At 50.9% G+C, this 12,701-nt stretch overlaps 2 protein-coding genes across 4 annotated transcripts; one reads left to right on the top strand and one right to left on the bottom strand.

Annotated features, from left to right (window-relative positions):
• Positions 1-29: 29 nt before the first annotated feature.
• On the top strand, positions 30-3,926 carry RRP7A (ribosomal RNA processing 7 homolog A). The gene is made up of 5 exons (XM_026868606.1): positions 30-242; positions 496-619; positions 1,256-1,353; positions 1,657-1,855; positions 2,352-3,926. The coding sequence occupies exons 1-5, from the start codon at positions 57-59 to the stop codon at positions 2,435-2,437; spliced, it is 693 nt and encodes a 230-aa protein (XP_026724407.1). The 5' UTR covers positions 30-56; the 3' UTR covers positions 2,438-3,926.
• SERHL2 (serine hydrolase like 2) lies at positions 3,752-12,690 on the bottom strand. 3 transcript variants are annotated; one of them, XM_026868595.1, is made up of 12 exons: positions 12,523-12,685; positions 11,152-11,386; positions 10,970-11,083; positions 9,881-9,922; positions 9,118-9,137; positions 8,894-8,968; positions 7,993-8,102; positions 7,638-7,717; positions 7,256-7,290; positions 6,401-6,477; positions 4,865-4,958; positions 3,752-4,573 (listed from the first exon to the last, which is right to left on the bottom strand). In XM_026868595.1, exons 2-12 carry the CDS (start codon positions 11,297-11,299, stop codon positions 4,457-4,459), a joined length of 912 nt encoding a protein of 303 aa, XP_026724396.1. In that variant the 5' UTR covers positions 11,300-11,386; positions 12,523-12,685; the 3' UTR covers positions 3,752-4,456. The 3 variants fall into 3 exon arrangements, with proteins under 3 accessions (XP_026724396.1, XP_026724397.1, XP_026724398.1); XM_026868596.1 differs by lacking the exon at positions 7,256-7,290 and having other exon boundaries at positions 4,456-4,573; positions 6,335-6,477; positions 12,523-12,689; XM_026868597.1 differs by lacking the exons at positions 3,752-4,573; positions 7,256-7,290 and having other exon boundaries at positions 4,784-4,958; positions 6,335-6,477; positions 12,523-12,690.
• Positions 12,691-12,701: the final 11 nt, after the last annotated feature.

Raw genomic sequence — 12,701 nt, 5'->3', positions numbered from 1 at the left:
GTATAAGAGACAGGGGCTGGGGCCGTGCGCTGTTCTCCGTGCTTGAGGGTGAGGGGATGGGGAGGGGAATCGCCCTTGCTTTCCTGTACCGCTTGCTCTCCCTTCTTCGTGTCCAGGACGCTCTGTCTGAGCTGTTCTCCCGCTGCGGGCGTGTCCAGTCTGTGGACATCTGTGACAAGCCAGGGACGGGAGAGAAAAAAGAAAAACTGACGTCCAAATTCTTCAACCGCAAAACTGTAACGGTAAAACTGGGGCGGGAGGGCGAATACTGGTGCTTTAGTGGTCAGAATGGGAAAAGATTGCAAGCACTGAGTGGTACCATGAGATACGGGAAACCATTTGGGGGCATTGGGTAACGTGGTTATTGATTTGTTTACTTTTTTTTTTGCTATCCCACTGCAACTTGTAGTTTGATATTTTATTTTATTTGTACTGCGTCTCCTTGCTGCGTTGCCAGTTTCCCTGATAACTGGCCTAGGAGTCTTTTTCTTTTAGGGATTTCAAGTAGCGTATGTGGTATTCAGGAAACCAGCTGCTGTCCAGGCAGCCAAGGCTCTGTCACGGGAAGGTCCCTTGCTGATATCAACAGAGAGTCATCCTGTGAAAACTGGCATTAGCAGTAAGTTGGCCCTAGCTATCTTCCTGCTATCTAGTGTCAGGGAAGAACTATACTCATTCCTTGCTGAATCCTACCTGCATGTCCCAGATTAATTCTCACCATTTGGTACTGAGCCAGGAGACATCCAGTGTTATATTGTCTGGCTTTTATTATTTACAAGGTAGCAATCTTGTAGTGAATGTTGTAGTCTGGCCCAGGGACTATGGGTGAATGGAGTCACATGGTACAATGGAAGAGCAGTTTTTCCCGAAACCTTTTCAGTGTTACATAGACTCAGAGAAACCGGCTGTGGCTTGTCCTGAAAAAGGAATCCACACTCGGTAACAGGCACCAGGCGTCTGTCAGGATGACAGCACTTCAGATATGATCCCTTGACAGGAACCTGCAGCCCTGAATGTTCTACCTCTTGGGCTTAAGGCTAGCTTATTCTTGCTTGGGAAAGTTGCAAGTTCTTTCCATCACTTACAGGCTGTGACATGGGCTGCAAGTTGGTTGAGCTGTGGCAGTGGGGAGGCTGAACAGGAATGGGAACAGAGTGTCCTTCCCTGCAGCAGTTCTTTCTAGAGCTGCTCAAATGCATCACACTAGTGCTTGCTTCTAACAGGCTACTGCTGAATTCTGCCCTCTCTGTCACAGAGTGGATCGCCAGCTATGCTGCCTCAGTTGTGGATCAGGAGGAGCTGAAGGCTGAGGTGGATGCCTACATGCAAGACTATGACAAAAAGATAGCAGAGGTGAGGCCAGGGTGGGGAGTGAACCCAGCTAAGCAGTTTGGGGAGAGTCTGGTCCAGAACAGCTGATCCTTGCACCAAGAGCTTACAATAGGTATCCACAACTAAATTGGGGCCTGCCTGGCATGCAGTGTTTTGACTGAGAGTTGAATGTCTGGATACTTGGTCCTATGCCTTTCTTCAAATCTTGTGCAGAAGCTGGAGCTGTAGTTTTGCATGTTTTTAAGGGGGACTGTGGGGGAGCTGGGTGTCAGGCTGGCTGGCAGCCCATCTGCACTGAGCTGCCTCACCCTCCTGCCTTTGCAGGAAGAAGCCAAGGCAGCCAAGGAGGAGGGTGTTCCAGATGAGGAGGGCTGGGTGAAGGTGACGCGAAAGGGCCGGAAGCCTGGCCTGCCCCGGACAGAGGCTGCCAACCTGCGGGTGCTGGAGAGGGAGAAACAGAAAAAGGCCCGCAAAGAGCTGCTGAACTTCTATGCCTGGCAGCATCGTGAGACCAAGAGAGAGCGTGAGTGTCCAACTCTCCTCCTACCCTTGCCTGTGTCTCTTGTCTCTCACATTGTGGCTCAAAGAATGTGCCCTTTTTCCTTCAGTGGAGGCTGTGTCCAGCTGTGGGTGAACAGCTGGCTGGGTGGTTCTGTGAATAGCCTCGACAGTTCTTTGGGGGGCCCCTTGCCACCATCAGCTCTAGTGAGGGCCGCTGGAATATTTTGCGGGAGAGCGTGCAGGTCATGGCTTTCCAGTAGATGGGAATTCAGTCTGCGCAAAGGCAGCAATTGAAAGGAAAAACTACCCTATGTCCTCCCCAAGAGGGAGCTGCAGCACTGCTGGAGATGAATGGCCAGAGCCCTGGCTTGGCACTCAGCCCAGGTGCAAAAGGACCTGCTCTGGGAAGTGTGTGTCTGCAGGTGTCGGGACTGAGCCCCTCCTGGTGTGCGGAAGTGAAGCACCCCAGAAGAGGGAGATCCACACTGCTCCTGTGTGACCTGTCCTTTCTGTTTCAGACATTGCCCAGTTGAGGAAGAAATTTGAAGAGGACAAGCAGAGAATTGCACTGATGCGAGCCCAGCGCAAGTTTCGGCCGTACTAAGCCGTACTGAGCTGTTCCTCAGGTGCCTGTGCTGGAGAGGGCAGGAGAGATGTCCATGGACTCCACATGCCAAAGCATTTCAAGGAATTGAGGCAGCTTCAGGTTGTGCCTGCCCTTGGATCTGAAATGGGAGATCCCAACAGCTGCTGCTGGAGTGGGAGTTTCCTTCACTCACACTAGTATCCTGCTCTCCTGGCCATCGGCTGGCCCCGTGGCACCGCTTCCCAGGCTGCTCAGGTCAAGGGGCTGAGGCATTTCCTGTGACAACCTCTATTGCTCTGCCAACCAAGGCGCTCCTAAAGCTTGGTGAGAACTGGGATTGACCTAGCACAGCCTCTGCAGGGGCAGAGAATGGCTGAAGAACTGTAAATAAACTGCTGCTATGTTCTCAAAACATGGGAATGCCTCCCTCTCTCTTCCCCTTTGGTCTGCTGTGGAGGACAGCTTGTGTGCTGGGGTGGCAATAAAAGTCACAGTTTGTATGCTGGTGCTCCTTCCCACATTTTATCTGGGGCTGAGTAAGAAGAGGAGGGAAGTGACCTTGAGAAAAGCCCAACTGGGAAGTTTCCAGACCTGTTGTCACAAGGAAAGATCAGTGGTTTTGAACAGAGCCCTATCCCTTCCCTTGGTGTTTTCCTCCCAGGTGGCTCCCCCTCCGGCAGGTGTTGAGATGCCCAGTCTTCCTGCTACGCATGGAGCTCTGCAGCTGTGTCTAGCCTGGGCTATGGGAGCTTCTGATGGTCTGCACCATCATTAGAACAAGGCGAGATGGCAGCCTAGCTTTGGAGGGAGAAACCTGACTCTCCAAGGCCTGTTCCCACTTGACTTGTCCTGCAGGAGGCAAGTAAGGAAGGCAGTGGACATTTCCAGCTGCCGGGCAATGCTTTTGTACTGCCCATATAGCATTTGTGCAGCTTTGGACCTCACGATGTTCACCCCAGCACACACTCAGATCAGAAAGGGGCTGTAACCCACCCACCCCCTGACTTTCACACATCTATTTTATTGCCTGAAACCTTGATATAGGTGTGACCATGAAAGTAAGGTGGAAATGCTGATAAATTCCACAAAGCTGGGTTAAAATGGATTTATCCTCCCCTAGATCACCCACTGCAAATGCAGTTTCCATTGCACTGAGGAGTCTGCCAGGCCTGCTTGTTTCAGGGGGCTTTTTGCATCGATTTAACTAGGAGGCAGATGGATCCTTAATATGCCCTATCTAAAGCAGACTGCATGTAAAAATCTCTGCCTCCTGAGATCGGTGTTTTAGCTGCTTGGGTGAGCATCCCAAAAGAAAGGAGGTTCACTCTCCTATAGAGTCAAGATGACAGTTAATCTTTATTTAGAAGGACAGAAATAATCTCTGAAAACTTTTCTGTTATTAGTAGTTCTAGCTGCTTCAGCTAGAGGATTAGTGACTTATTCCCTAGGAGTTCATTAAAATGGCCTTCTGTGCCCAGGTGAGTTTCCACTTAAGCTGATTTTTTTTTTTTTTTTCCAAAAAGCAGCAGCTCTCGTGGTAGAACAGAGCTACTGAGGTCTTGTGAGCTCAGGTACCCTTGGAAGAAAGCAAAGAAGCAGAACACTTTCCTGATTTTTGTGTAGGTCTAATCCTGGGAGGAGACTGGTCACACCACCCTTGGGGAGGAGGTGAGATGAGCCACCCCTCTCTTGTAAGGCTACAGCTGGTGCTGCTGCTCCCAGAGAGGATGCCTCTGCCTGTATTCCTGCTCCATTTCAGGCTGCAAGTTAGGAGCAAGCAAGGGGAAGGTTGCTGTGGGCCTCTATCCCCATACTTACAGAGCTGGAATTGAAGGAAGGATTCCCTTTGACAACTGAGACACTTTGCTCAGCTCTTCCTCAGCGAACACCTGGCAGACCTGCTCCACCCTACAGTGAACTAAGCTGAGAAAACAGTATCATGAAACTGATGTTGGATGCAAGGTAGGAATGTGACGATTCCTCCAGAGCCAGCTTTTTAGCTTTGTTCTCCTGGACTGCTGCAGCAGTGAGGGATTCCTAGAGCCTGGCTCTGGTGTTCTGTGCTGTCAGGAAGTTGCTGATGATCCCAGACACCATCTCGGGCTCGTTCAGGTGCACAAAATGACTCCCAGGCACTGATACTAGCTGGATGTGCTGGAGGGAAAGTACACAAGATATAGGCCAGGGAAGTGTTCCCTGAGGCAAGCTGTAGCACACATAATGGGGTGGAATTGGGAGGACCAGGGACGAGCTGGGTCCAGAGGGCTGTACTAACTCGGGATTTTGGTAGCAAGGGCAAAGTTGGCTTCCCTGCCCTGTGAGGGCTGTGCTGTTCAGGACAAACCACCTAGTGGGGGATGCCCACCAAAGTGAGCTGCACCCTAGCTGCTGCTCCCAGGTTTGTGGCACATAGCATGGAGATGCAAGGATGGAGTTTGCTCTCACCTCTTTGAGGGAAGACTCGAATGCCTCCAATAGGGCTTTAACAAAGTGATTTCCACTGTCTAGCTTGTGCGGTACCAGGAGTCCATCTTGTGCTCTGAAAAGCAACAGCAAGGCTCAGTACAGCACACAGTTTGCTGCTGTCCTGGGTGGAAGCAGTGTCCCCAAGACAGTGGGATGACACACCCAACTGCTCTTTCCAGGCTGCTTGTAAACAACAGGGTTACAGGGTAATACATGGTAGTCAGAGGAGCCCTAATCAGCTATTTTCTACCAAGCTAAAACCTCAGGTGACTGCCTAGTAGTAGCATAGTGGAGACTGGTTAAATACTGTCCTCAAACTGCTGGTTCCTTAATTGGTCTGAGTACATGATTCCTCACCCTATCTTTGGCTCTTAACTTTCTCCTTCCATACAGCTTCCACATCTCCCATCTGTCCCTTTTCCCCCTCCATGCTGCTGCTTTAAACAAGGTATGCTCTGCTTGGAGAGTGACTACCAGGGCAGCCCCCCTGGAGAAGCCAGCATTAGACCTCCTGCAGAGCTAAGATTGTGCCATCTCCTCCCATGCTGCAGGTAGGTGATGGGACAAGGTGACATCCCAGGCAAAGGAATGTCCTCTGTATGACCTAGAGGACCTGTCCTCATCGTGAGGTTGCATTTTCTGACGAGCAGGAAAATCCTTAAGCTCTTACAATTTCAACAGACTGGGGAAGCCAAAACTGCAGCTCATTTCTGAACTTCTAACACTTCCTCTCATTTCCTAGAGACCTTTAACAGCACCATACAGGCTGAGGTAGCCAGAGCCCTGCACATCTTGCCCTTTAGGAGATGGGGAAAAATGCAGAGGAGGACTGATGGAACCAGCTACCCACCCAGACAGCTTAACAGCTTGCGGGGCTCTGTGGAAGCCACTGGCTACCCCTCCACAGCTTTTCCCTGCCATGGGCACTGCAGGGGAGAGCTTGCAAGAGCTGGGTCAGGCTGGGGGCTCCATGATCAACTGGAGGAGGTGGAGGCTGCTGTGGTTTCACCTGTTTGCTCAGGCAAGAAGTTTTGGGGTCTGGAGAAGGGGACAGGCCAGGTAGCTGTGACTGGGGAAGAGTCAGCCCAGGAGGAAAGCAAGTAGGAGCAGGGCTGTGGAGGGTCATGTGTTTGCCAGGATGGCTCCTGGCTGTAAGGCCAAGGGATGGAAAGTTGCGCAATGGGAGTGTGAAGGAAGGAGCATGGGGAGGACAGGGCAGGAGTGGCATTTCCTCATTCAGTCTTGCACTAGGGAGGCCCAGCCTGAAAGCACAGTGCCAGGGCAGGAGGGGGATGTTCCAGCTGCTCTCTGTCTGCTCCAGGAGCCTGCCCAGCCTAGGGTAGTGGTGGGGAATGCTTTTTCCATGTGAGGTTGTACTGTTGTGCCAGCTGGCCCGAAGGTCTGGATGGCTGCTGCAGAGGAGGGGGTAGTGGATGGCTCCTTTCTAACCTTCATTCCTTCCACCCAGGACCGCAGGGAGGCCACGGGGGCTAGTTTGGCTTGTGCTTCACTCACACAATGATAAGAACACGGTCCTGGATCTTCTGCAGGAGCTTCACACACTGCTCCACTGTGAAGGACTCTCGACTTTGCTGCAGGTGCAAAGACAGGGAGAGTGGCAAAGGTCAGGGACAGCAGCTTAGGACAAAGGGTGTCCCTGACCCCTGCCGTGCTAGTGGCTCTGAAGGCTGAAGGGGCTGTGGCCCTGAAGCTGCTGTGCTGGGACATGACAGGCGGCCAGGCTGTGCACAAGAGTAGCTGGCTCTGCAAAGGCTCCTTTTGTCCAGCTGTGTTTCAGGACTGCCAACAACGCTGCCTGCTGGGATGCAGCACATATGGGAATGATCTCATAGCAGAGAAAAGCTTTAAGAATCCTTTTACAAAAAAGGAGACAGTACACTACTCTGGCTTTCATACCCTGGCAGTAGCACAGGTAGAGGAGGCCCCACTTGCTCAGAAGTGGCACAAAGCTATCAAAATATCAAACATAAGGACTCTGCTCCACACTCTCTCCCCTTCTTATACGGGTGACCTGACAAAGAACTTGACCAAAAGCATCCATGTATCTGCTGCCTGAAGAGTTATAACAGCAAGAAAATGTGGCCAGGGGGCCCTGGAGCAGAGGAACTGCTAAAAAAAAAAAAAAAATCAGTAACATTTTCCAGTGACTCTCTAAGTTGAGTCAGTTAATGATTGAGTGCAGGCTCTTTTAACAGCAGCATTTAAGAGATGTGGGAATTAGGGAAGCAGAAAGTAAACGGCTGGGTGGAGGCAGGGCCTGGGCTCAGTGAGTGGGCCTCCACTATCTGAGTTTTCTGTAAGCTTGGGGCCCAGAAGCAGCAGGGGGCACATCAGAAGAGCAATGCTCACCGTATGGACTCTCATGTCTCTGTTATACACCAGCCCTGGAATGAAAAAAACAAGGTTTTTGTGTCTCACAGGAGCAGGAGTTGCTCTGTTTCACCTCACCTTTGGGGTCTTCCCAAGACTTTCTGAGACGGGAAGAAAATGATTAATTCTGATTTCTCCCTCCCTTGATTTCTTTAGCTGTTCTAGGACCCAAGCACCAACCCTACTTACTGGGGATGGAGAGCTTTGCCTCCAGACTTAATTGATCCCATTCAGGCTGTGTAAACTTGTAGCTAGGGCACCCTGTACCCTGTGGAAGACAATGGCTGTTGGCACTGCTCCCTTCCCACTCCCAGCGTTTGCCCAGCACTGTGATGAGCCCTGTCTCCACGCAGCCCCTTACCAGTGGGTGTCTCAGTTGCTCCTCGCTGCAGTAGGATTGCCCCACCCTCTGCTGTCAGATGTCTGTTTGCTTCTAAGAGCCTGAGGGAGACATGGCAGAGAGATTGTGTGGCTGGAAAAGGGAGGAAGTGAAGCAAAAATGGCATGACAAGGTGACAGTGAGCTCTCAGGCTGCTTCAGAAAAGAGCAGGAAGAAGCAGCAGCTTCTGGCAGCAAAAGCAAAAGGTCTTGCTGAGATTCCAGAGGAGGACTTGAAAGGGGAAGTGCAGAGACAGTTTCCCCTTCTCATTCATGCAGGTGTAACTCTGTCCAAGGTGAGGCCAGGCAGCAAATGAAGAGGACAGAAAGGAACCCACCTCTGCAATGCTGCTTTGGGGCTCCGTGCTTTGGGAGTTTGCTGCTTTGCCTCCAGATTCAGTAATCTGTCAATCACCATCCGTTTTGATTTCCGCCATGCCTCTGTGTCCTGAAACAAAGAGAGGTAGGGAACAGGAAGTAACCTCTCCTTTCTGAATCATTTTACCTCTTATCAGAGGGTAGAAGAGGGCATTTTACCCTTTAACTTCCCTAAGAACTGGTACCGGTTATGGACATCATATTAAAAATGCCCATTTCTGGGGAAAAAGGGAATAGCAGTACTTGAAAGGTAAGGTACGAACAGAAAGATAAGCACTGTTTTAAAAGAACTTAAGAATTTTTTACCCTTGCAATCTTTTCTACCTCTTCCCACCTCACTTCTGAGTTTAGGACAACTGTCCAAAAGAGTCAGGTAAACCTAGTATTTTTCATGTCTTTGACCCTAGGCTTTTATCCCACTTCTGTGAACTGAAGCCCCAGCACCTGGTAGCAGATGGCAGATAGGGAATGTAGCTTTATGTCCTGCCAGGAACAGAACAAAAAAATCCACCAGTCTTGTACTCAGGTCACCCAACAAGCTGTTGGCAAAAATATAATCTCTGCTGGCAGTTGCTTGACAGAGGTTCCAGTTCCCTGGACAGGGCACAGACAAGTGAGTTCCAGGGCTAAGGGACTGCCGGATGTGGAGCACTACCACGTGTCCCCCAAGGGCTACTCTAAGCAGGGACCTCAGTCCATGCAACAAGGAGCAGATCTGTGCCTGCCAAAACAAAGAGCCCTGAGACTTGTGTGACCTGCCAGGAACTGGTCACATCAGTGCTTTTTCTGAACAAATGAGGGAAAGAAAAAAAACATGTTTTTTTTATTTAAAAAGGAAGGGAAGAACACAAGAAATCTAACCTCTGGAGCTAGCAGAAAGCCAAGATTTTCCAGCAGGATCAGCTTGTCCACCATCTCAGGATAAAGGAAAGAGAACTGAGGAAAGATGAGACAATCTAAGAGAAAAGCTGAACACTGAGTGATGTCATCCTGCTACCCTGGAGAGGGGGCTGTCTGTCCCTTCATTCCTCTCCCATTTATTGTTCCAGCTATGGAAATCACAAACCCAGGAAGAAAGGACTCACCATTCCTGCCACAGACCCACCTGCAGAGGAGAGAAAGGTGCTCGGTTACAGACAGGACACCCTCCAGTAACAAAAACTCCCCTGCAGCAGGAGCTGCCTTAGAAGCAGAATTGCATGTGGTACCGACAAAGCCCCTGCTACAAAGTAGAGCTCTCCCAGCAGGCAGGATGCAGGCAGAGGGCACGGCTGTGGGCCAGCTGGACTCCTCATCCTGTGCCATTCCCATCTCCCTCTCAGGCAGCAAAGGCCAAGGAGAAGTTACTAGTAAAAATACTATTGTGTGCAGGTCCTGCAAACTGTGGCCAGAGCAGCCCTAGAGAGCAAAACCTAAATTGTGGCAAAACCCAATCATGTCCCAAACACAAAAGGAAGTGTCTGCCTGGGGTCCGGTTCCCCTCAACAAGCTCCATGACCCACCACAAAGGGCCGTGCTTTCTTCAGGCTTTGTGACCTTGTGGGGCCCAGGCAGGAAGGCCTGCTGCGAATTCTCCTGCTGTAGACCACCCTCTTTGCTCATCACTGTTCCCTCCTAGGGGTGGGGGAAAGGCCCACAGCAAAAGTTACCACTGTTTGTACTACAGGGTTTTGAAAGCAGAGGCATTTCAAACAAGGGCACAGATTTTTGAATCACTCAAGCTGGAACCTGGTACTTGACACACTATAATAAATATTCCAACTCAGCTCCTAGCAGCATGTCTTGTAAATTAATTATCTACTCTTATTTCCACAAATCTCACGTCTTACAAGGACAAGAGCCACTTACCCATACTGTGACCCATCAGGGTGAACCGTCTCCACTGCAAGGCTAAGTGGCAACAGACAAAAACAGACAGTACTGCATTAGAAACCAGAGCAGCGGCATCTTGCTGCTTCTCCACCAACACAGGCCCCTTCTCATGGGAGGGCTTTTGCACTGCTTAATTTGCTTCCTAATCCAGAAATGAGGTAACTAAGTAGGCCAGTTTTAAAGAAAAAGAGTATCTACCACCTCATTTCCTTGGCAGCTAATCCATGCAGCTCTCAAGCTCTCTCTGTATGGCAAACAAACTACAGCAAATTCTCATTCATTTCCAGACACGAGACTGGAAAAAAGCAAAGGAGCCTAACTGGGCAGCATCTTCTAGAAGAGAGAGACCTTGACAGAACATCCTGCTGCAGCACATTCCACAAGAGCTGTGAGGACACAGAGCCAGGTCTGCTGCCTTGAGGGAAGTATGATTATTCCAAGGGGAGGCTCTTCAGTCCATTTTTAGGTCACTCTGAGAGGCTTATTGGGCAACACTGATAAAGTTTTTCCATCTGAAATATACGTGACTGAAAGATGTGTTTTATCCTCTGGCATGTCAAATAAGTTCTAAAGGCTCTTGTATACTGAATGAAGGATGTAAAACTGCATGTGCCACAACCTCCCACAAGATCAGCATACAGATAGGCAGGTAGATCAGGAGTTATTAGGAGTCAAAGACACCTTGACATTCAGATTTCTTTGTATGATACTAAAACAAGCAGCAAGCTGCCATCGGGGAGAACCAGAGCTTACACCCAACTTACTTACACCCAACTTAAATCTAACACTGTTTAGAGGTCACTGGTTGCTTACAAAAAGCCAGTCTGGCAAAACTACTTATTTGCATCTACCACTTCACCGCTACTGCTTTTTAGTATAGAAACACTTGCTTCCCAGGGCTGTTTCTTCTCACAAAACGTGAGAGAGTTGCTTATTCAGTCTGTGGTCACAAAGCACTGGCTGTGGAGAAGCAGAGGGAACTGATCCCTCTCCTGGCAGTATATGCAGGACCAATATAGCACCCCCTGCACAAACATCCCCTTAAGAGTCCCAGTAGTTACCCACCGGCTACCACTCGGCGCACATCGGTCACATAATCCAGAAAATGGTAGGGGGAGCCTGCAGGTCGGTGGGATGACAAGCCATGGCCAGAAAAATCCATTGCCACGTAATAGTAATCTGAAAGGGAGAGAGTATCAGATGTGCAGCCCTGCAACACAAGAACCATTCTGATGAGCCAGACCTACCTCTGGGGAGCAGTGGAATGAGCTTGTCAAAGGTGTTGGCGTTGTCCAGCCAGCCATGCAAGCATAGCACAGGGTGTCCCTCTGAGGGTCCCCAGGCCTTGGCTGCCACGTGGCCCCAGGGCACAGGGAACTTACACTCTGAGAACATGCCCAAAATAGGGTGCTTGCAAGTAATGTCCCTGGAGAGCCACGAGCTCGGAGTAGGTCTCAGGAATCTTGTTAATGGCCCGGAGCTCTGAAAAGAGTAATACAGGTCTTTAGTAACTCACCAGTCTCCTGTGGTCTTAATTAGCAGCTTGCCAATTTATAGCTCCCCATTCAACATCCCAAGCTGCCGTCCCTGCCTGTCTGTTTGGGGAATCCTCCTCCCAGCACATACTAGCAGTGCTTCTAGGAAGAAACAAGCTTTCCCTATGCAGGAGGAGAAAACCTCCTCTATATGTCTCTGCAGCAGCTGCAACCCAACTAAAAGGCACAGGAGATCTGGCAAGAGAAAACTGTGCAGAATTCCCCCAGCTAGCTGCAGTCAGCCAGGTACCTGTCCTGGACCAAAAAGGCAATTTCAGGAATAAGGATGTTGCTTCCAGTTCTAGACTGATACCACTTTCTCCTTTGTTACCATGGTGCTTCAACTCTTTCACACCACCAGTCAGCACCTTCAAAAGAGCAGCTGGCTACGTGCCAAACAGCAGGTCACTGCTGCCACCCTCCTGCTCAGCCCCAAACCCATCTCATCGCTGCTGATCTGCTTGGCAATCACTGAACTACATCTGACCCTTACTCGACCCCTGAGGGACAGAAGGAAAGATCCCTCTGGGGATTTTCCAAGGGGTGGTTTGAATATCTCCCCTTTAACCCCAAGACCTTTTGATCCCCGGGGCTCCTCATAGGCAGCCTGACTAATCCTCATCCCAAGGTCTCTCGTGCCATATCCCCTTCCCAGTGACTTGTCTCAGGTTGCTGCTCCCTTAAATAGACCCCTGAGACCCCACAGCAATTAAATCACTCTACAGCAAGTCCCTCCTGAGCCCCTGTCTCTGTAAGGTGTGAGGATAGAGAGGGGAGGCTGCTGCTATGCCCCTGAGAGCACCTAGAGGCCCTTATGGTCCTAACCAGCCACACCCAGGGCCTCCCCTCCATCTTTCCCTTCCTGCTCACGAGCCTGTTTAAGCTCAGCCCAGGGCCAGGACCAGCCCCAGCCATGCTGCAGGAGTGCTGGTTTCCAGCAGCAATGCCCTAGCCCTAGGAACCAAGGCCCTGCGTGCCCATCACAGTGCTGCATCTGACCCTGGCTGCCCCTGCCAGGCCTGATCCTGACAACCGTGGGCTGACTTCCTGTCGTGACCATGGGTCTGCCCCTTCCTCACAGACCTGCCTGAGGACGTGGGCTCCTGGCCGAGCCTGGCCGCCCTCCTTGGGCCCGCTCTGCCTGGGCCCAGCGGGTCTCTGGCCCAGGCCCGTCCCCACCCTTTCCCGGTTCCGCGATGGGCGCCTCCCCAGGCGGGCAGGAAGGGCCGCTACACCCGGGCCTTCGCCACAGGGCGCCCTGG

This window comes from Athene cunicularia (genome assembly GCF_003259725.1).
Source record: "Athene cunicularia isolate RWA chromosome 1 unlocalized genomic scaffold, athCun1 chr1_part2, whole genome shotgun sequence".
In the NCBI taxonomy this organism is placed as follows: Eukaryota; Metazoa; Chordata; class Aves; order Strigiformes; family Strigidae; genus Athene; species Athene cunicularia.
This window is presented reverse-complemented; position numbering and strand designations above follow the sequence as displayed.

What these genes read in the sequence shown, in the direction of transcription:
- RRP7A (XM_026868606.1), top strand. Translation starts at nt 57, where the DNA reads ATGGGGAGGGGAATCGCCCTTGCTTTCCTGTACCGCTTGCTCTCCCTT. An exon ending in ATGACAAAAAGATAGCAGAG is followed by an intron (nt 1,354 to 1,656) that starts GTGAGGCCAGGG and finishes CTGCCTTTGCAG; the next exon opens with GAAGAAGCCAAGGCAGCCAA. An exon ending in TCGTGAGACCAAGAGAGAGC is followed by an intron (nt 1,856 to 2,351) that starts GTGAGTGTCCAA and finishes TTTCTGTTTCAG; the next exon opens with ACATTGCCCAGTTGAGGAAG.
- SERHL2 (XM_026868595.1), bottom strand. Translation starts at nt 11,299, where the DNA reads ATGTTCTCAGAGTGTAAGTTCCCTGTGCCCTGGGGCCACGTGGCAGCC. An exon ending in CCCAAAGCAGCATTGCAGAG is followed by an intron (nt 7,718 to 7,992) that starts GTGGGTTCCTTT and finishes TGTCTCCCTCAG; the next exon opens with GCTCTTAGAAGCAAACAGAC. An exon ending in TCGAGTCTTCCCTCAAAGAG is followed by an intron (nt 4,574 to 4,864) that starts GTGAGAGCAAAC and finishes CTTTCCCTCCAG; the next exon opens with CACATCCAGCTAGTATCAGT.